Source organism: Crocuta crocuta, unplaced genomic scaffold, assembly GCF_008692635.1.
Source record: "Crocuta crocuta isolate KB4526 unplaced genomic scaffold, BGI_CrCroc_1.0 scaffold277, whole genome shotgun sequence".
NCBI classification, from domain to species: Eukaryota; Metazoa; Chordata; class Mammalia; order Carnivora; family Hyaenidae; genus Crocuta; species Crocuta crocuta.
The window spans coordinates 764606-786989 of record NW_027531912.1 but is presented as its reverse complement, the minus strand read 5'-3'; the positions used below and the strand labels follow the sequence as shown (position 1 = coordinate 786989).

Below are 22384 nucleotides of genomic sequence, written 5' to 3'. Positions count from 1 at the left end.
GGTCACTGACTCAAACCACCCAATAGCTGGTGATACTGTTCCTTGTTTTCAAGGGGAGCAGGTTTGGGGGGAAAGTAGATGTGATGCCAGCTTTGGACATACTGTGTCTGAGGTGCCTTAGGCATATTAGAGGGAGGCCCCTTCAAGTGGCAGACAACTATGTCAGGAAGACCGCCAGCCACACACCAGGCCTTCGGGTTTGTGACACTGGACTGCAGTGGTCGGTTTAGTTGCGTCGTAACAGAAGCACATGATAAAGAGTGGGAGTGCAGGGGTGAGAACAGGTCAGGTGTATTTACTCACTTCTAAATGCTGGCACTTTTGTGCTCATCATGGGCAAATCCAGGTGTCATCAGTGAGCCTGAAAGTTGGAAGGCCCCCTTTAAGGAAGAGAATACAGAGTTCTAATTATAGAATTAAATAAGCAGAAGTAATAGTTACATAGACTGATAAGTCACAACAAATAACAGATTTTCAGAAGTGGGCAAATAATACAAGCATTACAAAATTCAGACTCATCGCAAAATACTTATTACAATATTTATAATTTTTTAAAGTTTATTATTTTGCAAGAGAGAACAAGAGCAAGAGAGGGGCAGAGAGAGAGAGAGAGAGAGAGAGAGAGAATCCCAAGCAGTTTCCGCACAACCAGCACAGAGTCTTCACACGGGGCCCACACCCACAAACTGCAAGATCATGATCTGAACCGAAGAGTCAGACATTTAACCGACCGAGCCACTCCGGTGCCACTACTTATTATTACATTTTTTATCTCTGTATGAATCACCACTTGAAATGCCGAATTTTGCAATATTCCGTATAGACAGAATAGTCTGTAATATTGTGGATTAAAATTTTTTTAATTTTTTAAATGTTTTTTAAAATTATTTCTGAGAGAGAGAGAGACAGAGTGACCAGGGGAAGGTCAGAGAGAGAGGAGATACAGAATCTGAAGCAGACCCCGGGCTCTGAGCTGGCTGTCAGCACAGAGCCTGACGTGGGGCTCGAACCCATGAACCGTGAGATCATGACCTGAGCCAAAGTCAGCTGCTTAATCGACTAAGCCACCCAGGCACCCCCAGTGGATTGAAATTTATTTATTGGTAATTTTAAAATGTTTTTTTTTCTGATCCATAGCTCAATTACTGGTAATATTCTGTAAATTTATAAAATTATAATTAGGAAAATCTGTCACGTTTATGTCACATATATATGTATTACATATATATTTTAAGACATTTCAAATTTTGTTGTGTAATGAATCTTAAAATTTGGATTGGCAACATTTATTAATGTATTGATTTAATGAACTTATTAGTAAGGTGAGAATATTTCTCATCCAAATTTGGACATGTTTAAGAGTGAAAGAGGGGACGCCTGGGTGGCTCATTCAGTTGAGCATCTGGCTCTTGGTTTCAGCTCAGGTCATGATCACAGGGTTGTGGGATTAAGCCCCATGTTGGACTCAATATTGAATGTGGATCCTGCTTGGGATTCTCTCCCTCCCTCCCTCCCCCTGTCCTCCCCTCCCCTCCCTTCCCCTCCCTCTGTCCTCGCCCTCCCTGCCCCCGGCTCATGCTCTTGCTCACTCAAAAAAAATACATAGAAAGTTTGGCTTCTAGGGTGGTTTTTGTACTTAACTTTGCTAGTAGTAGTTAACCCTTTTTGAAAAGAAACTAAAATTGCTGTTAATGTGAAAACTAGGAAGCAGCGAATCATAGCTAAAACTTGTTCATCTCTAGATCTAAGCAAATACAAACGTGAATATTTTGCAAACTACTCTTTTTGCTGATGGGTTTTGTTATTTTCCAGGTATACCCTCAAGGATAATTCCAAAAAGCATAGCGAAGTATGGGATCCTTCTCCAGAAGAAATTATTTCAAATGAAGTAAACAGCTTAAATCCTGTGTCTATAAAATCACTACCTAATGAGAATCTCCAATCACTTTATAATAAGGAATTACCCGTACATATCTGTAATGTGATATCTCCTGAGAAGATTTACGTTCAGTGGTTATTAACAGAAAACTTACTTAACAGGTATAACATATAAGGAAAACCTATATTGCATATGGGCTTTTCTCTGTATTTTGTTTGAAAAATCTATAAATCATAGATGTAGAATTTTAAAAGCAAAATTATTTCAGCTAAGTAGTCACTTAAAAACTAGTTAAAAGTATACAGGTAGTGTCTTTACTGGTTGTTTTCACTACATTAGAATTAGTGATTCCACAAATACTTATTGAATACCTGTTATTTGACAACCAGTATTGTAGGTGTTGAGGATGCAGTGGTAAAAACATTTACAAGTCTTTGCTGTCATGATGCTTAAATTCTGGTAGAGGGAGAGACAGTAGGCAAATAAAATATTTACTGTATCAGATGATAAAGACAATAGAGTAAAAGCAGTTGAGGAAGGCAGGGAAGACCTCAAAAGGACAATGACATTTGAAATGGATCCTAAAGGAAGAGAGGGAGTAAACCATGAGGATATCTGGAGGAAGGTCATCTCACGGAGAGGGAAGAACAAGTTCAAAGACCCTGCAGTGGAAATGTGCTTGGGTACTCAAGGAAAAACAAGGTATCCAGTTTGGCTTGAGTAGAGTGAGAAAAGGGAAGAGTAGAAGACATGGTCAGAGAATTATATGTTGTAAGAAAAGGTTTGAAAGTTAATTTTTTCTCTAGTTTAGAAGAAAAGATGGTAGCTGCTTATGAAGACTCAAAATGGGAAGCTGTTAAATGGGAAAATGATATGCACTGTGCTGTTAGGATCCCAGATAAAAATCAGTGGCAAAGAGGCCAGATCATCAGAATGGTTACAGACACGTTGGTAGAGGTAAATGCAGAGTTAAAAATATAATTGTGAAGGTAAATGGATTCAGTATTTTTACTTTGAAATTTTTTAAATCTAATTTTTATTATGCTATTCAGTTTGCAAAAAATATTTTAAAGTACTGTCTGTCCCCGGACTCAAAGTTACTATTTTCATAGGTTTTGCTGTATGACGTGGGTGTTGAACTAGTAGTGAATGTTACCTGTTTACGAGAGCTTCAAGAAAACCTACGGACAATGGGAAGATTATCTTTGGAATGCTGTCTTGTTGATATAAGGTAGTCTTTAGCTGAGTAAATTTTCTCAGTATTGAATAATTATAAGTATTTTTCTTTTTGGATAGGTTCTTTTCAGTTTTCATTTTACTGGCATTCTGAAATTCAATAAATCTAGTTAATTTGGGAGGTGCCTGGGTGGCTTAGTTGGCTAAGTGTCTTCTAGGATTTTTATGGTGTCAGGTCTTACACTTAGGTCATTTTTTTCTAAAGAAGACTTACAGATGGTCAAACCATAATAGGAGATCTCTTCACACATGTTAGAAAGCTATTAACAAAAAGAGAAGAAAACACATGTTGGTGAGGATGTAGAGTAAAGGGAAACCGGATGCACTCTGGTGCAGCTGCTCTGGAAAACACCAGAGAGGTTCTCAGAAACTTCAGGTAGAACTACTGTATGATCCAGCAATTCCACTTCTAGGTGTTCATCAAAAGACCAACTGAAACACTGATTCAAAAAAACATACACCCCTATGTTCATTTCAGCTTTATTTACAGAAGCCAAGATAGGAAAGCAATAGATGGATGGATAAAGAAGATGTGTGAGGTGATATCCCATCACACCAAATTCAGATTATTTCTTCCTGACCATGCCTTGGAAGAGTCTATGTTTCTAAGAATGTATTCATTTGTCCCAATTTTTGGTATATATTTATTCATAGCAGATTCCTACCAGACAGTATGGGTATATATTATCCTCAGATTTCTTTTTGAAAAATACAGAAGTGGCAGTTTCCTGTTGGTAGGACACATTTCTTCATTGATAAATCTATGGAAATGAAGCTAATTTTCTGTAACAAGAATTACAGAATTTTAAAAGAGGGATTAGGAGGTATAAACTTCCCTTTATGAAATAGTAAGTCATGGAGATGAAAAGTATGCACAGGGCATATAGTCAATAATGTTATGATAATGTTGTATGGTGACAAACAGGCCATGGTGAGAACTGAGTAAGGTATGGAATTATTGAATCAGTATATTGTACACTAGAAACTAACAGCATTGTATGTTAATTATACTTCAATAAAAATAAAAGATTTATAGAGTCTTAGAGTTGGAACTCAAAGATCTTAGAGGCATCATGACAGTAATTCTTTTTATACCAGCCCTAAAAAATGAACATTCAAGACCAGCTGACGTCATTACTGTGGAGCCTGTCTCTCAGAGGAGGGAGGTTGTTTCTTTATCGGACAGCTCCAGTGACTAGTATTTCTGTACTCTGTATTAAAATTGGCCTCCCCAATAGGATACCTTGTTCTTAGAGATCTCTTTCTGTTCTAATTGCTGGTGTAACATTTATTTAATGTTCTTGAAGTGCTTATCAATAATAGTTTCCATAATCTGCCTATTTGCACAGAATATTTCTCTAATCTTACAGGTACCTTTTCCACTATCTGTGATTACTGAGAGTGACTATGGGACCGTATCTATAAATTTGTTCTATAAATTGAAAGAATGTAATGCCCTGGAATGGAAATCTCAGGCCAACATACTAAAAATTCTTATCCTAAGGGCGCCTGGGTGGCTCAGTCAGTTAAGTGTCTGACTTCGGCTCCGGTCATGATCTCATGGTTCATGAGTTTGAGCCCCGCATCAGCTGTGTTCTGTCAGCACAGAGTCTGCTTCAGATACTCTGTCCCCTCCCTCTCTTCCTCTCCCCTGTTGACACACAGTCTCTATCTCTCTCTAAAAGAAACATTTTTTAAAAATTAAAAGGGGCGCCTGGATGGCTCAGTCGGTTAAGTGACCGACTTTGGCTCAGGTCATGATCTCACAGTTTGTGGGTTTGAGCCCTGTGTCGGGCTCTGTGCTGACAGCTCAGAGCCTGGACCCTGCTTCGGATTCTGTGTCTCCCTCTCTCTACGATCCTCCCCTGCTCGCACTCTGTCTGTCTCTTGAAAATAAATAAACATTAAAAAAAAATTAAAAAAAAATCTTATCCTAGTTTTCAGTTCTACCCTGAACAGTTCAATCAGAGCAGTTGAACAGAATTCCATGAATCCTTTAATTGTATCCAATACTGTAGAGAATGTGTTCCTATACATACCTTGAATTATATCTTTTGAACTCAGATGGAATACCATTATTTCACAGGTCTAATAATAGCTAACCTTTAGCACTTCTGGACTCTCTATTAATTGTCTTACAGGCATTACTTTAGTTAATCCTCATAATAAACCTTAAAGCTATAGATAAGACATTTATAGATCAGAAAATTGAGTCTTCAAGAGGTTAATTTATTATCCAGGGTAATACATCTATTAACTTTTGAGCTAGGATTATAAACAAGGTCTGAATTCAGAATTGGAGCAAAGTGCCTGGGTAGCTTGGTTAAACACCTGACTCTTGGTTTTGGCTCAGGTCATGATCTCTCTTGTGAGATCAGGCCCAGAATCAGGCTCTATAGTGATAGTGGGGAGCCTGCTTGGGATTCTCTGTCCGGCTCTCTCTCTGTCACTCCTCTGCTGTAGATAGATAGATAGATAGATAGATAGATAGATAGATAGATAGATAGATAGATATTTAAAAAAAGAATTGGAGCTCTAATCACTATGATTTACTACCCTTCTGAGAAATCTTTTTCTTATTTTAGTAAAATCTAAAATCTACATAACATGTAATTTAGTGTACATTGCAGTTGTATTATATACATTCACATGTTGTGTAACCTTTACCACTATCCATTTCCAGAGCCTTTTCATCTTTCCCAACTGAAACATTTTTTATGAATATTTATGAATACTGACCAAAGTTTTTTTAGTGTTATAAATACTTTCAAAGTTAGTATTTACAATATGTATATTCATAATAGATCATAGGAAAATCTTAATGTTAACACTGATTATTTTTAAATATTTATTTTGGGGAGATTGCATGCAGGGGATGGTCAGAGAGAAGGGGACTGAGAAGCCAGAGTGAGCTCTGCACTAACAGGCTGGCAGCAGTGAGCCCGACGCGGGGCGATCTGAGCCAAAGTCAGACACTCAGCCAACTGAGTCACCCATGTGCCCCTGTGAACACTGATTTTTATCTGAATACCATCATAATAAATTTTAAAAACCACAACTAATTCTAAGAGCCACTGATAATTTAAATTCTTAATCTTAAGAACACCATTTGGACTTCTTAGTAAATAATGTAGCATATTTACTAAATCCTACTTGGTCAGACTACCTACACAGTTTGTTTTGTTCACTCATTAATGTGAAAATAACTAATAATAAAAGATTAGTTATTTATTTGGTGGTCAGCTCCATTTGAAACTCCAGATCTAGAAATCATGTATAGAGAGCCTTCAGAGCCTGCATTATGATACTTGTAACCTCTTTAGTGGTACTAGTTCTTTATTCTTTGAAGTGGATTTGATGGAAAGTCACTCAGTTTCAATTCCACAAACTAAAATAGATGATGAAATTGAATATTCTGCTTCTCATTGGCCTGTCAATATTTATTGAACTTTTTAAAAAATGTTTACAGATTCTGAGAGAGGGGATGCATGAGCGGGAGGAGGGCAGAGAGAGGAGGAGAGAAAGAATGCTCAGCACAGAACCTGACATGGGGCTTGATCTCATGATTATGAGTGAGACCATGGCCTGAGCCAAAATCAAGAGTTGGATACTATTCCTGAAATCATTATTATGCTATGTGTTAAGTAACTTGGATTTAAATTATAAGTAAGTAAATAAAGAGATGCTTAACCAGCTGAGCCATGCAGGCGTCCTTATTGAGCATTTTTACCATGAATATTAAAAATAAATTTTCTATAAATTACTGAGGCTGATATTCATGGATAGCAATTCATATCAGATTTAAATTCCAGAGAAAAAGCTTTAAAAAATGTTAGGGCAGTGGAATCATTATTGCAAAGGGATTGTCCTTTTTAAATTTCCATTAAATAATTTTGAAGTGACTTCTGTGTGCCGGGCACTATCCTAGGCCTTAGGGGTATGACGGTGGACACAACACATAATACATTATCAGTGCTCTCTCAGAGTTTTAGTCTGGTCAGCATGTCTGAAATGTACATAATAGGTAAAAAAAGAAAATACTTAAAACGTACCTTTTTAAGGGTTCTCAGTGTAGCTGCAGAACAGATATACATAAGTTAGCATATGATATGATCCCTAAGTAGAATAGAGAGGAGTGAGCAAAAGTCTATGAAAACAGAGAAGAAAATTGTGAAAATAACAGAAGCCATGTTTAAATTGATTTCACACTACTTATATTGTTTGCTCATATATATAAGAATATATACATATAGTGGTTCTTTTATATTTCTGTATCTTGTTCTGTTTGTTCTAAAAATGAGTTGTCTTTTTTTGTGGCTATTTTAGACCAACTGGTGGGAGTGACAAGTGGACAGCTACAGCTTGCGACTGTCTTTCATTGTACCTGACTGGAGCTGTAGCAACTATCATCTTACAGGTGCGAGGTGGGCTAAACAGTTACAATAGATATGTCATGGATATTTCATTGTTGTTTTCTACAATTGTTGAGAAAATAACAAAACTATATGGATTTTTTGACAGCCTTTTTTGGTCTTATTTCAGGTTATAACACCTGTTTGATATAGATATCCCATAAATGATTATATGAATTAAAGCATTTCTAAAGTAATAACCTTGAGTTGATAATTTACATGTTAAAAAACATTATGCTAGAGAGCATTTCTTTTTTTTTTAAGTTTAATGTTTTTTTTTTTTTTTTGAGAGAGAGACAGAGAATGTGGGGAGGGAGGGGCAGAGAGAGAGAGGGAGATAGAGAATCTGAAGCAGGCTCCAGGCTCTAAGCTGTCAGCACAGAGCCCAGCATGGGGCTTGAACCCACAGACCTGAAAGATCATGACCTGAGCCAAAGTCGGACGCTTCACTGACTGAGCCACCCAGGTGCCCCACTAGAGAGCATTTGCTAGTCTTTATAAACTGAAGAGTTAGTCTTCTAGTGAAATCATATTGATTGTATGTAAAAGAATGGGTGTTTGTGTAAGTATGAGGTTTGAGAAGAGGGATATATTTTTTCAGAACTCTTAAAACTATTCTTTCTTTTAATCCAGTGGGATACCTTTTATTGTGTTGATGATTAGAATTTTCTTGGGTAATTTTTCCATGTTACTTTTTCTATGTGTACTTTCTCCATTTTCCTAATTCCATTTGAAGCAGAGTATATAGGCCTTGCAAGCACTTTCCTTCCTTTCCTTTGCGTGCGTGTGGACACACAGAAACTCACACAGCACACCTGGGAAAATACATTTCAGCTCTATAATTTGCAAAGGGTTTAGGAGGATAGACAAATTCGTAACTTATGTACCCTCAGCCCATTCTGGGCTGGAAGAAAAGTTTTCATTCGGTCTCCCCTGACAGACCCACATTTCACCTTGACAGTGAGGTCTTCCTGGGGTCCCTGGGTGGCTCAGTCAGTTGAGCATCTGACTTTGACTCAGTTTTTGGGTTTGAACCCCACTTTGGGCTCTGCGCTGATGTAGCAGAACCTGCTTGGGATTCTCGGTCTCTCCTTCTCTCTCTCTGCCCCTCCTCCACTCATGCACACCTGCTCACTGTCTCTCTTTCTCAAAATAAATAAACTTTAAAAAAAAGGTAAGATAGTGAGGTCTTCCTGACACATTTCACAAACCAACTGCCTGTCCCACTTGACTCTCTTCCATGTTATTTTCTCTCTGATACTGAGTCAGGTATCAAAATTACTTGGCTGGAAATTATTTTTCTGACTTGGATAAATGTGGAGAAAATGCCTGTGTGAAGTATGCTGTTTATAAGGTGTCCTTTAAGTATTTCATGTTAACTGTGCTCTTAAATCACTGCAGGAAAGCAATACAACATGGCCATTACCTGTGAAAATTTTCTGCAGAGATGAAAAAGGAGAACGTGTCGATGTTTCTAAATATTTGATTAAAAAGGGTTTGGCTTTGAGAGAAAGGAGGTATAGACTTTTTTTTTTTTACCTCAGTTTATAATTGAGGCTTCTTATTTGCCTGTGTAAATCCTTATACCTGTGTGCTTTCGTCTTGTTTGCTCCTAATGATTTATAAACTAATCTTGAGAAGCCAGCTCAGAATTAAGTTCATTCAGGATTGCTTATTTCTTTATTCAGGCTCATTAGCTCTTGCATATTTAAATCCCTACTGACATTTCTGCTTTTATGTTTTCCCTTTTGCTTTGGCATTTATACTCGAAACCAAAGGAAAAGAGAATTATATAGTGGGTACCATATCCTTGCCCTTTGCCATCATGTGCTTAGACAGAAATGTTTAAGCTTTATCTTGGAAATTGTGGTAAGTATACATGAACATGGGTTTATGTGAAACACAAATTGATAGCAGAAAAGTATTTAAACAATATTTAAATTTAGACCTTTCAGGTACTAAGTTTGTGGTTTAAGGTACAATTGGTCCAAAGGGCAAAGGATAAGAATGTTGCGATAGCCCTAGCTGCTGCTGTTTATTTCTTTTCTTCTAGATATAAGATATATTAGCATTGCAAACACATATTCCAAGTAGCCACTTTGTACCATACGTGCCAGATGTCTTTTTTTATCTTGCATTGTTATAGCTTACCTTATTTGGGTCAGGACCCTAGTCCTGATGGAATGGTAGGAGAATGAGAAATCAGAATAAAATGGGATGTGAAGTAGTTAGGTAAGCATGGTAAATGCTGGCTTAACTGCCTAAGTATTGGCTTACAGCTAGACTCTGTGTAAAGACATCCTGCATGTGTCTCTCTTCACACTCGCTGGCTTTAGGCTAAAGCAACTCCTTGATAAAAGAAATGTTAAATTGAAAAATGCAAGCAAGTTAATACTGCTAACATCTTTTTTAAAAAATGTTTTTATTTATTTCTGAAAGAGAGAGAGACACACACAGCGTGAGCACAGGAGGGTCAGAGAGAGAGGGAGAAACAGAATCCAAAGCAGGCTTCAGGCTCTGAGCTGTCAGCACAGAGCCTGATGCGGGGCTCAGACCCACGAACTGTGAGATCATAACCTGAGCCGAAGTCAGGTGCTTAACCCAGGCGCCCCAATACTGCTAACATCTGCCACTGTGATGTTTCTTACTGCTTTTACAGTACTAAAACTATTAGACTTCTAAAGGCTGAAGACCAAGTGGGAACGATGTTAATTGAAGAATTACGTAGCTATCTCACAAGTGTTTATCTCCTTTTTTTTTTTTAAAGAAGATATAAGAGTAGAAGAAACAAAAATATATAATTCTATGAAAATAATATTTCCTGTACGATTTTTTATACTAGGCATACTTTTTTTTTTTTAACTGGAAGGGAATGACAGGAAGTAAAAAAACAATTGAGGTATAGCTTATTACCACTGACACTATCTCAATAGTACTGCATTGTGTTTTTAAGGAACTTATTATTTGTATTATTTTGATAGAATGTGTATATATTCTGTCTGTGGACTAAGTTAGAATCAATCTGAAGATGTTGTATTTCCCTTTAAGATCTAGTTAATTGTATAATACTTGTGATATACTTATGAGATTTTAAGACAAAATAACATGTAAATATGACATAGTAATTTAAAATGTTTAAGTGAAATTCTATATTTTTTCTCAAGCTCATTTATAATTTAAAATAATTTTTATTATAATTTAAATTATGCTCATTTTTATGTAACAAGTTAGACTAATATATCCTAGACGAGAGCAAATATTTTCTTTAAATTTCCACTATATTTGAAGGACTCTCTTTATATTGTTTTCCAGAGAATATTTTTATGTGCTCATGTTTAGATATATTATTTTTTGGATGTTACAGAAATAAAAAATTAAATAACAGCTATTCATCTGAGAAGTCTTTGGAAATACCCCCAGAAGAAGAAGATTCAATGGTTATGAAGTGTATTAAGACTGACTTTGACCCTGACAAAAAAACTGCTGATGTTATCAATGAACACAAGGTATCTGAATTTAAGCAGAAAATTCCAGAACCAAGAACCACTGGATGCTATAAACCACCAACTATTCCTAACATGAAAGTATTTGAAGCAACAGTCAGCTGCATTGGCGATGATGGAACTATATTTGTAGTACCTAAATTGTCAGGTAATATTTTTTTTATGTTATGGAGGATTAATCACTAATAGTAGCTAGCAGCCCAGTTCTGTATAAAGTAGACACAGATTGAAATACCTTGGGCAATATTTAACTCATTTTCACAGGTTTGTTGTGAAAATAACTCATGCAAAGTGCTTTTCACATAAAATGATTTGTTGAGACTCTGGGGAGAGATACTGGACCTAAGATAAACATGGGGGTGGTCCAGGTTTGTAAGACCTGGCACTTACGCACTTTGGAGGCTTTCGAAGAAAAAAGAATACAAAAGTTTTTATTCATTTAGAATAGGAAAGAAATCATGACAAATGACTGGAGATTGAGAGCCTTTTGAGATTATTCAAATCCTGTCTGTGATCTCCTTAGGGTTGTGTACAAACATTTCCTCACTCCACCCTGGGTACATCCAGCGTACTTTATAACTCACAGCAGCTCTAGCACTCACGGTATTTAAGTTTCATTGGCTCCATGGTAAGTTTCCACCTATGGACAGGGGTGTGATGACTATGAATTTCTTGAAATTTTTGTCTCATTTGATGACCTCCTAAATGCTGGTTGTTGTTGTCATTTTTAATTCAAACACAAAACAAATCAGGGCAATTGACTAATCTAGAAGTGAATAGTCCTAGCTAAAGCTGGTTGAGTGTTATGTTGTCAGGCAATGCGCTGGTTGTTATATATGGAATCCTTCACACTACTGATTCGGCAGACAGGCTCTGTGACACCAGGTTTACGGGTGAGTCCCCCGCAGTACTGATCATGGAGACAGGCTCTGTGGTACCAGGTTCATAGATTCAACTGGGGTATGGAGGTAAAGAAACAACTCAGGATCACACAACTCAAGTGGTAGAACTAATGTGGCAGCTTCCCCATACTTTGCCCTCAGTGCTATCAGTATGGGAATATGTATTTACTGTGGAAATGGTGAGCTATTTAGCAGTAAATATCAACATTAATAATGCAATTTTATGTTCAAGCACTATGCTGTACCTATCTAAGCATCAAGTAACACCTGACTTGTGTTCTATTTTACTTAAGTATGATGGTAAAATGACATTATCTTAACATGTTGGGTCTTTTATATGTGGCTATCCGTTATGTGTTTAGAGCTTTAACCATGCTTTATTACCAAAATAATGCTTGCCTTTATGACCAGAGATCAGAATAATTATTTACATGCTATTAGTTCTATGTTTTGAAACACATAGAAGCTACTGAAGGAGTTAGATTTTTATTAAAGCTCTATTAACTCCTTGTAGTGTTACCCAGGTGATGAATTATTAAAGGTGTTAATCATTTCATATTGAAAATGGTAGGAAATTCTTCCTAAATGCTTTGTATTTTTAATAATTTCTTCAGAATTTGAGCTAATAAAAATGATGAATGAAATTCAAAGTATTTTAAAATGCCTTGGCCTTTTGGAGCCTTATTTCTGGAAGAAGGGAGAAGCCTGTGCAGTAAGAGGATCAGACACTATGTGGTATCGAGGCAAGGTGATGGAAGTTGTTGGCGGCACTATTAAGGTGAGTCGGATACACTTCTGTGACTACTTTACAGCTAAATGTTATAATGGTAAGTGGTCTTTAGAGTCTACATACATGAAAGTTTGATTAAAACATGTATTAATGAGTTCAGTGTTCTAGGAAGACCAGATACATTACACATTTATTTGTAATAAGAATTTTTATTTCCAGGGCACCTGGGTGAGTCAGTAGAGTCTGTGACTCTCAATCTTGGGGTCATAAGTTTAAGCACCCTGTTGGGTGTAGAGAGAACTTAAAAATAAATAGGGGCCTGGGTGGCTCAGTTTTTTAAGCCTCTGACTCTCGATTATGGCTTGGGTCATGATTTCATGATTTGTGAGATCAAGTCCTGCAGCAGGCTGTGTGCTGACAGCATGGAGCCTGTTTGGGATTCTCTCTTTGCCTTCTCCCCACTTGTGCACACACAGATGCATGTGCTCTCTCAAAAATAAATGAATGAATAAGAATTTTTATTTCCAAGAACATTTATTAACTTGAATATTTCCAGGTAGGGATTTGGCCTCTGGTACCTTAATGGTACCACTTATTTGTAATTGGCAGCCCTATTTGTACACAAACAAGCAAGGCAACTTGCTTTCCAATAGGTTAGATATTTCCTTAGCAAATTTGTTTATAGCCCAGCTAGTTTACTCTTTCACAGTAACAGTTTATCTTTCCAGAATACTGAAATAGTACTTGAGTTTAATGCAGAATCTTCAGAGAATTGCATATTTTGAAAAACTGTAGTTTTAAGAGGGGAGGAAAAATAAGTCTTTTATTTCTACTTGCACAAGAATTTTATTATATATTTGATGTCGATACCTAGCAATTACATAGCACTTCAGGTTTTTAAGCTTCTTTCACATATGTGCATTCATATTTTATAATTTGTTTCCAACTATCATAGAGTAGATTATTCCCATTTTACTAATAAGAGAATTGAAATGTAGATCCAGGGACATGCCCAAGGTCACCATATCAGGGGTAGTGATGCTGGAATTCATATCTATGTATCTGATTTCTGAATTTCTAATCTGAGTCATGTGCTTTTTCTGCTGGACTACAAGCTTTAAATCATTTTAATAAAAGTAAAATGGTTTCAAATTTTCAGTATTTAAGCATATGGATACTTCAAGATTCATGTTGATATGCAAATAAGGTCATTTTCACATACATTTGAATTGTTCAGGAAACCCCTTTTCTTTTTTAATATAAAAGTAAACTAAAATTCAGGGCGCCTGGGTGGCTCAGTTGGTTAAGCGTCCAACTTGGGCTCAGGTCATGATCTCATGGTTTGTGAGTTCAAGCCCCGCATCAGGCTCTGTGCTGACAGCTCGGAGCCTGGAGCCTGCTTGGGATTCTGTGTCTCCCTCTCTCTCTGACCCTCCCCTGCTGATGCTCACTCACTTGCTCGCTCTCTCTCCCCTCCCCCCACTCCCTCAGAAATAAAATTTTTAGAAAAGTAAACTAAAATTCAATTTTATTATCATAACTCATGAACTTTATGTATATGGAATCTTAATAGGATGGTGGTGAACGTTGATTTTTCTCACACTAAGATCTCTGTTTTAAAATTTTATTATACTTTGATATTTTAATAATTACTTTTTATTTTTTCTTAAGGTCATTTTACATTTCAGGGATTGTAAGTTTGAGCCCTGCATTGGGTGTAGAGATTACTTAAAATCTTAAAAACACAGAAGTATTAACCTGTACTCACCCTAACTACCTGTAATGTACTCAGATACCTTTTACTCAGTTCTATTTCACTTTTTAAAATGCTGATTGCCAAACCAGTCTTAAATAATGATATGTTAATTTCATTACATTGGGACAAAAGAAATCACTTACTGACATTCCTTATTAGTAACTTTAGAAGTTGAATTGTCAAAAATAAAGCATTTCGAAAACAGGTTGTTACTGAGGACTGATGGGTGTGGTGGGGGAGAGGGGAGATGGGCATGGAGGAGGGCACTTGTGGGGATGAGCACTGGGTGTTATATGGAAACCAACTTGACAATAAACTATTTGTAAAAAAAAAAAAAAAAGGAAAGAAAAAAAGAAAAGAAAACAGGTTGTTGAGGACGTCTGGGTCTGGACGCATGAGTAAGGAGCTTGGAAGTTGCCACATCATTCTAACAAGTAAAAAGCTCAGCAGACTGAAAAGTCAACAGCTCTTGTTGGATTCATACCAGAAGGAGTATACAGGGTAAAACCACTGTCCCCCAAAGTCAGAAAATACAGCGAGTCACAGCTCATAGGAGCAGGTACTCACAACTGGAACTGGAATTGAGGTATTGCCGGAGACGACTCAATGTGGACAACTCTGAAAGCTAAAAACTCTGACACACCCAGTCGTAGGAAGGCTCCCCACAGTTCCATGGCATGTGCCATTAGGAGCTTGACCTGATTCACAGAGTAAATATCAGAGAAAAATACCCTCATACTTCTCCTCAAAGGAGCCTTTGAAATATGTGAAACCATACTGGTTTATTGTAACAAGGCCTGCCCTCAGGAAAACTAGTTAACCAGGGCCTATGCAGCTAGGATATTACCAGCCTAACTGGCCTAGGGGAAAGGAAAGTACCCAATTCCAGTTAACTGCATATGGAAGAAAGGATATACCCAACTCCAACCCACTTTATCCATCCTCTCCCATCCCTAAAGGAGGAGAAGTACAAAACTGAGAAACACGAAGTTTACAGTCTAGAGTCATATGCTCACTAAAAGGCTGAGACCTAAATATAGGGCTGTGGAATGCTTCCCTCCCTTCACACTTTACTAACACATTACTGAAGGCTTAGTTATAGCAGTTTCCTTTACACATTACATCATATCCACATTGAGAAAAAAGTTACAGTGGTGCCTGGGTGGTTCAGTCAGTTAAGAGCCGACTCTTGATTTTGGCTTGAGTCATGATCTCACAGATCAAGTCCCTTGTTGGGCTCTGTGCTGACAGTGTGGAGCCTACTTGTGGAGATTCTCTCTCCCTGCCCCACCCCCACCCACCCCCACTCTCTCTCTCAAAATAAATAAACTTTAAAAAATTATAGTAAAAAAAGTATGGCATTGGCATGAAAACAGACACAGTGGAAGAGAATAGAAAGCCCAGAAATAAACCCATGCTTATGTGGTCATTTATGGTAAAGGAACCAAGAATAAAGTGGGAACCAAGTGGGAAAAAGACACTCCCTTCAATAAATGATGTTGAGAAAACTGTACAACAACATGGAAAAGAATGAAACTGGATTTTATTGTATGCTGTACACAAAACTTAACTCAAAATGCATCAAAGATTTGAAGTAAAGACCTGAAACCATAAAACTCTTAGAAGAAAACACAAGCAATAACTCCTTGATGATGAGTCTTGGTGATTTTTTTTTTCTAGGGGAGAGAGAGAGACAGCGAGACACTGAGACAGCGTGAGCAGGGGAGGGTCAGAGAGAGGGAGTCACAGACTCTGAAACAGGCTCCAGGCTCTGAGCTGGCAGTCAGCACAGAGCCCGACGCAGGGCTCGAACCCACAAACCGCAAGATCATGACCTAAGCGAAAGTCGGATGCTTAACCGACTAAGCCACCCAGGCGCCCCACGTCTTGGTGATTTTTGAATACACCAAAAGCAAAGGCTACCAAAGCAAAAATAAACACATGGGAGTACATCAAACTAAAAAATTTTCCACAGCAAAGGAAACCATCAGTAAAATTAAAAGGCAACTTGTGAAATGGGAAAAAAATTGCATCATGTATCTGATAAGGCGCTAATATTTAAAATATATAAAGAACCCATACAACTCAATAGCAAAACACAGTCTGATTATAAAATGGGTAGAGGATCTGAATAGACATGTTTCCAAAGAAGACATACAGATGACCAGCATGTACATGAAAATGTGCTCAAAGTCACTAATCTTTAGGGAAATGCACATCAAAGCCAAAATGTCACTTCATACTTGTTCGAAGGACTTATTGAAAGGTAGAGAAATAACAAATGTTGGTGAGAATGTGGACAGAAGAGAATCCTTGTGCACTGGGAATGTAAATTGGTGCAACCACTACGGAAACAGTATGAAGGTTCCTCAAAAAATTAAAACAGAAGTATCCTATACAGAAAGTCCACTTCTGGGTATTTATCTGAAGGAAATGAAAACACTCAAAGATATATGCACCCCCATGTCCATTGCAGCATTATTTACAACAGCCAAGATATGGAAGCAGCCTAAGTGTCTTTTGATGGGTGTATGGATAAACAAAATGGGGTACATATACATATATATATATGTCACAAAAAAAGAAGGAAAACTTACCATTTGCAACAATATAGACCTTGACATTCTGCAAAGTGAAATAAGTCAGAGAAGGACAAATACCACATGATCTCACTTATTTGTGGAATATAAAAAAAAACACCATCAGCATCAAAAAATACTAAGCTCATTGATGCAGAGAACAGATTGGTGGTTGCAAGAAATGAAAGGGGGTGTGTGCAAAATGGGTGAAGGGATCAACAAGCACAAACATCCAGCTATAAAATAAATCTTGGAGATGTAGTGTACAGCATGGTGACTATAGTTAATAATACTATATTGTATATTTGAACATTACGAAGAGTAAATCTTAGTTTTCCTCTCAAAATAATTTATGTATGACAATGGCTATTAATTACATTTATTGTGGTAATCATTTGACATTATATACAAATACCAAGTCATTATTTATATACCTGAAACTAATGCTACACGTCAATTAAAATAAATTTTAACTTTTAAAGAGAGAAAAATTGGAAGTCCCATTAAATGGTAAAAAACACAACTGGAAGAGACAGAGACACATCAGAAACAAGACATGACAGAGATGTTGGAATTATCTGAGAATTTAAAACAACTGTGATTGGGGCGCCTGGGTGGCTCAGTCGGTTAAGCGTCCGACTTCAGCTCAGGTCATGATCTCATGGTCCGTGGGATCAGGCCCCATGTAGGGCTCTGTGCTGACAGCTCAGAGCCTGGAGCCTGCTTCAGATTCTGTATCTCCCTCTCTCTCTGATCCTCCCCTGCTCACGCTGCCTCTCTCTCTCTCAGAAATAAATAAAAATATTAAAAATTTAAAAAAAAATTTAAAACAACTGTGATTAATGTGATAAGGACTCTCATGGATAAAGTAGACCGTGTGCAGAAACATGGATAGTAAAAGTAAAATACTAAGACAAAAAAAAAATATAAACAAAAATGAATGCATTTGATGGGCTTATTAGTAGACTGGAAAGATTATATCAATAGAGACCTCCAAAACTGAAAAGAGAAAAAAGACAAAAAACAAAACAAAACAAAACCCATGGACTGTAGGACAACTACAGAATGGATAGCATATGGATAATGTGCATACCAATAGAAGAGAGAAAGGATTGAAAGAAGTATTTAAAACAATTATGACTGAGAATTTCCCCCAAAGTAATGTCAGACACTCAACTACAGTTCCAGGAGCTAAGAGAACACTAGCCAGGATAAATGCAAAAACAAAAACAAATTTTAAATGTTTTTTTTTTTTTTTTTTTTTTTATTTCTAAGAGAGAGAGAGAGACAGCGTGAGCAGGGGAGGATTAGAGAGGGAGGGAGTCACAGAATGAAACAGGCTCCAGGCTCTGAGCTGGCAGTCAGCACAGAGCCCGACGCGGGGCTCGAACCCACGAACCGCGAGATCATGACCCAAGCGAAAGTCGGATGCTTAACCGACTAAGCCACCCAGGCGCCCCAAAACAAAAACAAATTTTAAAAACTATACCTGGGCATATCATTTGGAATTACAGAAAATTGAAGTCAAAAAATCCTGAGATAAGCCAAAGCATTGAAGCACCTCACCTATAGAGGAACAAAGATAAGAATTCAATCCAGGGGTACCTGGGTGGCTCATTCAGTTAAGCATCTGACTCTTGATTTCGGTTCAGGTCATGATCTCATGGTTCATGAGATTTAGTCCCACGTTGGGCTCTGTACTCACAATGCAGACCTGCTTGGGATCCTCTATCCCTCTTTTTCTGCCCCTCCCATGCTCGCTCTTGCGCGCGCTCTCTCTCTCTCTCTCTCTGAAAATAAATAAACTGTAAAAAATTTAAATAAGAATTACATCCAATTTCTCCTCAGAAGCCATACAAACAATAAGAAAGTAGAATATTTAAAATTCCATATTTTTTCCATAAAATATTTAAAGTGAAATATTTAAAATCTTAAGAAAAACACCCCACCAACCTGTGAAATTATCCTTCAAAACACTGAATGAGATACAAACACTTTTGCAGAGAAACAAAAATTGAACTTGTTGCTAGTAGACCTGCCTTGCAAGAAATATTAAATGTTTTAGGGGTGCCTGGGTGGCTTAGTTTGTTTAAGCATCTGACTTTGACTCCAGCCATGATCTCACAGTTTGTGGGTTCAAGCCCCACATTGGGCTCTGTGCTGACAGCTGAGAGCATGGAGCCTGTTTTGGATTCTGTGCCTTCCTCTCTCTCTGTCCCTCTCCCCACTCATTCTCTGTTTCTCTGTCTCTTTCAAAAATGAATAAAAGTTTAAAAATTTTTTAATTCTTTAAAGAGAAGGAAAATGATAAAGGTCAGAAACCCAGATCTGCATAAAGAGAACTGAAGAAGGAATAAGTGGAGATAAAATAAAACTTGTTTTCTTAATTGATGTAGCATAATAGTTCATAGTAATAATAGCAACAGTGTGTTTACTATATGTGCTTACATGAATATATAGTATGCAGATTACACATACTTAAATATAAGTGAAATGAATGACCATAGAACAAAGAATGGAAAAAGGGAATTAGGATTGGTTTGTTATCCTAAGGTACTCATGATACCTGCAAAGTGGTAAAATGTTATTTGAAAGTAGACTTGGATTCTGTGTAGATGTTTAATAATAATGATGATAATAAGTATTATAGTGAACTGAATGGAAACTACTAAAAAATGCCCCCCCCCTTTTTTTTTAGTAGGCTCATGCCCAGCATGGAGCCCAGTGCAGGGCTTGAACTCAGAACCATGAGATCAAGACCTGAGCTGAGATCAAGAGTCAGATGCTTAACTGAGCCACCCAAGTGCCCCTAAAAAGTGCTTTTAGAAAAGTATAACTGATATGCTAAGAAGAAAATGCAATTATATAAAATGCTCATTTAAAACCATAAGAGGGAGAAAAATAGTGAAAAACAAGAACAAAGACAAGCAACAAATGGAAAATAATAACATGTACTAATTAACTGTATGTGTCTACAAGAAACCTACTTTATGTACAAGACACATAGATTAAAAGTGAGTGGATAGAGAGAAATATTGTGTGCCAATACTCATCAGAAGAAGCAGGAGTAGACTTTCAGAGTAGACTTCAAAGCAGGAAAGTTATCACCGATAAAGAAGGGTGTTACATAATGACAGAGGGGTCAGTTCTCCAAGAAGACATTACAGTTCCTGATGTGTATGTGCATAACAGCAGAGTAAATCTGCATCAGGCAGGTACTAATAGAATTTCAAGGAGAAATAGTTGTATCCATTATCATAGTTGTGGACTTCAACACTATCAGAAACGGACGGGTCCATCAAGCAAAGAAGCAGTAAGGACATAGTTGAACTCAAAAATACCATCAATCAACTGGATATAATTGACGTCTCTGGACTAATTCATCAGCAACAGAATATGTACAAGATCTATCTATAGAAGGGAAACTACAAAAGTCTGATGAACAAAATCAAAGAACAAAATGGAGGTATATTCTAGTTCATGAATAGGAAGACTCAGTATTGTTAAAATGTCAGTTTTTCCCAACTTGATTTTTGATGCAATACAATCCCAGTCAAAATCCCCACAGGTTATTTTGGGGATATCAACAAATTGATTTTAAAGTTTATAGGAAGAGGCAAAAGACCCAGAATAGCCAACACAAATTAAAAGAGAAGGACAAAATCAGAGGTCTGATGCTACCTTACTTCAAGACTTCACTATAAAGTTCAGTAATTGATACATTGTAGTATTAGCAAAAAATAAAAATAAATAAATGGAAAAATGGAACAAAATAGCCTAGAAATAGACTCACATAAATATAGTCAATTGATCTTTGATAAAAGAGCAAAGGCAAAACAAGCAAAGATGGTCTCTTGAGTTAATGCTACAGGAGCAAGTGAGCATCCACTTACAGAAAAATGGATCTGCACACAGACTTTCACCCTCTTCAAAAAAAATTTAACTCAAAATGGATCACAGACCTAAATGTAAAACACGAAACTATAAAACTCCCAGAAGATAGCAGAGAAAACCCCAGTGACCTTGGGGATGGTAATGACTTTAGATATAGCACCAAAGACATGACTCATGAAAGAAATAAGAATAAACTAGACTTCATTTAAATTAAAAACTTCCCCTCTGTGAAAGCCAATGTCAAAAGAATGAGAAGCCACACACTGGGAGAAAATATTTTCAAAAGGCACATCTGATAAAGGACTATTATCCAAAATGTACAAAGAACTCTCAAAATCCAACAAGAAGACAAACCAGTATACTCCAGTGTTTCAGAAATACTTAGAAAAACAAAACAAAATTAAATTATCTTCACAAAGAAATTCTCAAGGAATCTGTAAATCTAATAAGACTCAGTTAAAAAAAACTTTGGTTTATGTGTAAAAAAACTTTTGACAATGAAATTTAATACTCATATTGAGAATGAAATATTAATATATGGAATAAGGGAATACAGTGTTTCTTTTTTTATGGAAATTTTTCAAATCCACTTAGATCTCTTTCTAGGATGTCTGGTTTTTTAAATACCAAAGAGTCCTTTCTGGCCTGTAGTTTTTAATAATCAATTTATATTATAAATTTTATTTGTCTTATTTCAGGTACAATATTTAGATCATGGATTCACCGAGAAGATTCCACAGTGTCATCTTTACCCTATTTTACTATATCCTGATACACCCCAGTTTTGTATTCCTTGTCAGCTCTATAATATCAAATCTGTGAGTAAATTGTGATTTGTAGGATGATTAATTTTAAATATTACCTTTTTATTAATAATTTTCTAGAAATTAGAATGTAAGATGAAATCCCTTTCAGTTGTAGCAAAAATAATAAAATGCTTAGAAATAAGTTTAATAAGACAGCTAGAGGGCCTTTATAAAGAAAACTACAAAGTCAAACTGAAGGATATTAAAAAAAAAAAAAAACAAAAACAATCTGAGGGGTGCCTGGGTGACTCAGTTAAGCATCTGACTTCAGGTCAGGTCATGATTGTGCAGTTCACGAGTTTGAACCCCGTGTTGGGCTCTGTGCTGACAGCCCAGTGTGCAGCCTCCTCCAGATTCTGTGTCTCCCTTTCTCTCTCTGCCCCTCCCTCACTCATGCTCACATGCTTGCTCTCTCTCTCTCTCAAAAATAAACGTTAAAAAAATCTGAATAAGTAAAGAGACCTGGTATCTTCATAACTGGGAAAGTGTAAGACTTAAAATTTAGTTATTTCTTCATCAAATAAAATCACAACACATTTGAAGCTGGGAATCAGATAAAGGAGTATTATATTAATTATCTCTTGCTGCATGAGGCATGAAGCTAAAACTTAGTGGTGTAATCAACAATAACTTTTTTTCTTCTCATATGGTTTCTGTGGTTCAGGGAATGGGAGCAGCTTAACTGAG

The 22384-nt window shown here is 36.8% G+C and overlaps 1 protein-coding gene across 1 annotated transcript in view; it reads left to right on the top strand.

Annotated features, from left to right (window-relative positions):
• RNF17 (ring finger protein 17) overlaps positions 1 to 22384 on the top strand; it is a 117561-nt gene that overhangs the window by 75327 nt on the left and 19850 nt on the right. Inside the window, exons 21-28 of the mRNA XM_077774698.1 lie at positions 1813 to 2040; positions 2686 to 2836; positions 2992 to 3110; positions 7442 to 7532; positions 8929 to 9044; positions 10892 to 11178; positions 12547 to 12710; positions 21590 to 21709. Of these exons, the coding sequence (XP_077630824.1) occupies positions 1813 to 2040; positions 2686 to 2836; positions 2992 to 3110; positions 7442 to 7532; positions 8929 to 9044; positions 10892 to 11178; positions 12547 to 12710; positions 21590 to 21709 (1276 nt within the window). The remainder of the gene's footprint in view (positions 1 to 1812; positions 2041 to 2685; positions 2837 to 2991; positions 3111 to 7441; positions 7533 to 8928; positions 9045 to 10891; positions 11179 to 12546; positions 12711 to 21589; positions 21710 to 22384) is intronic.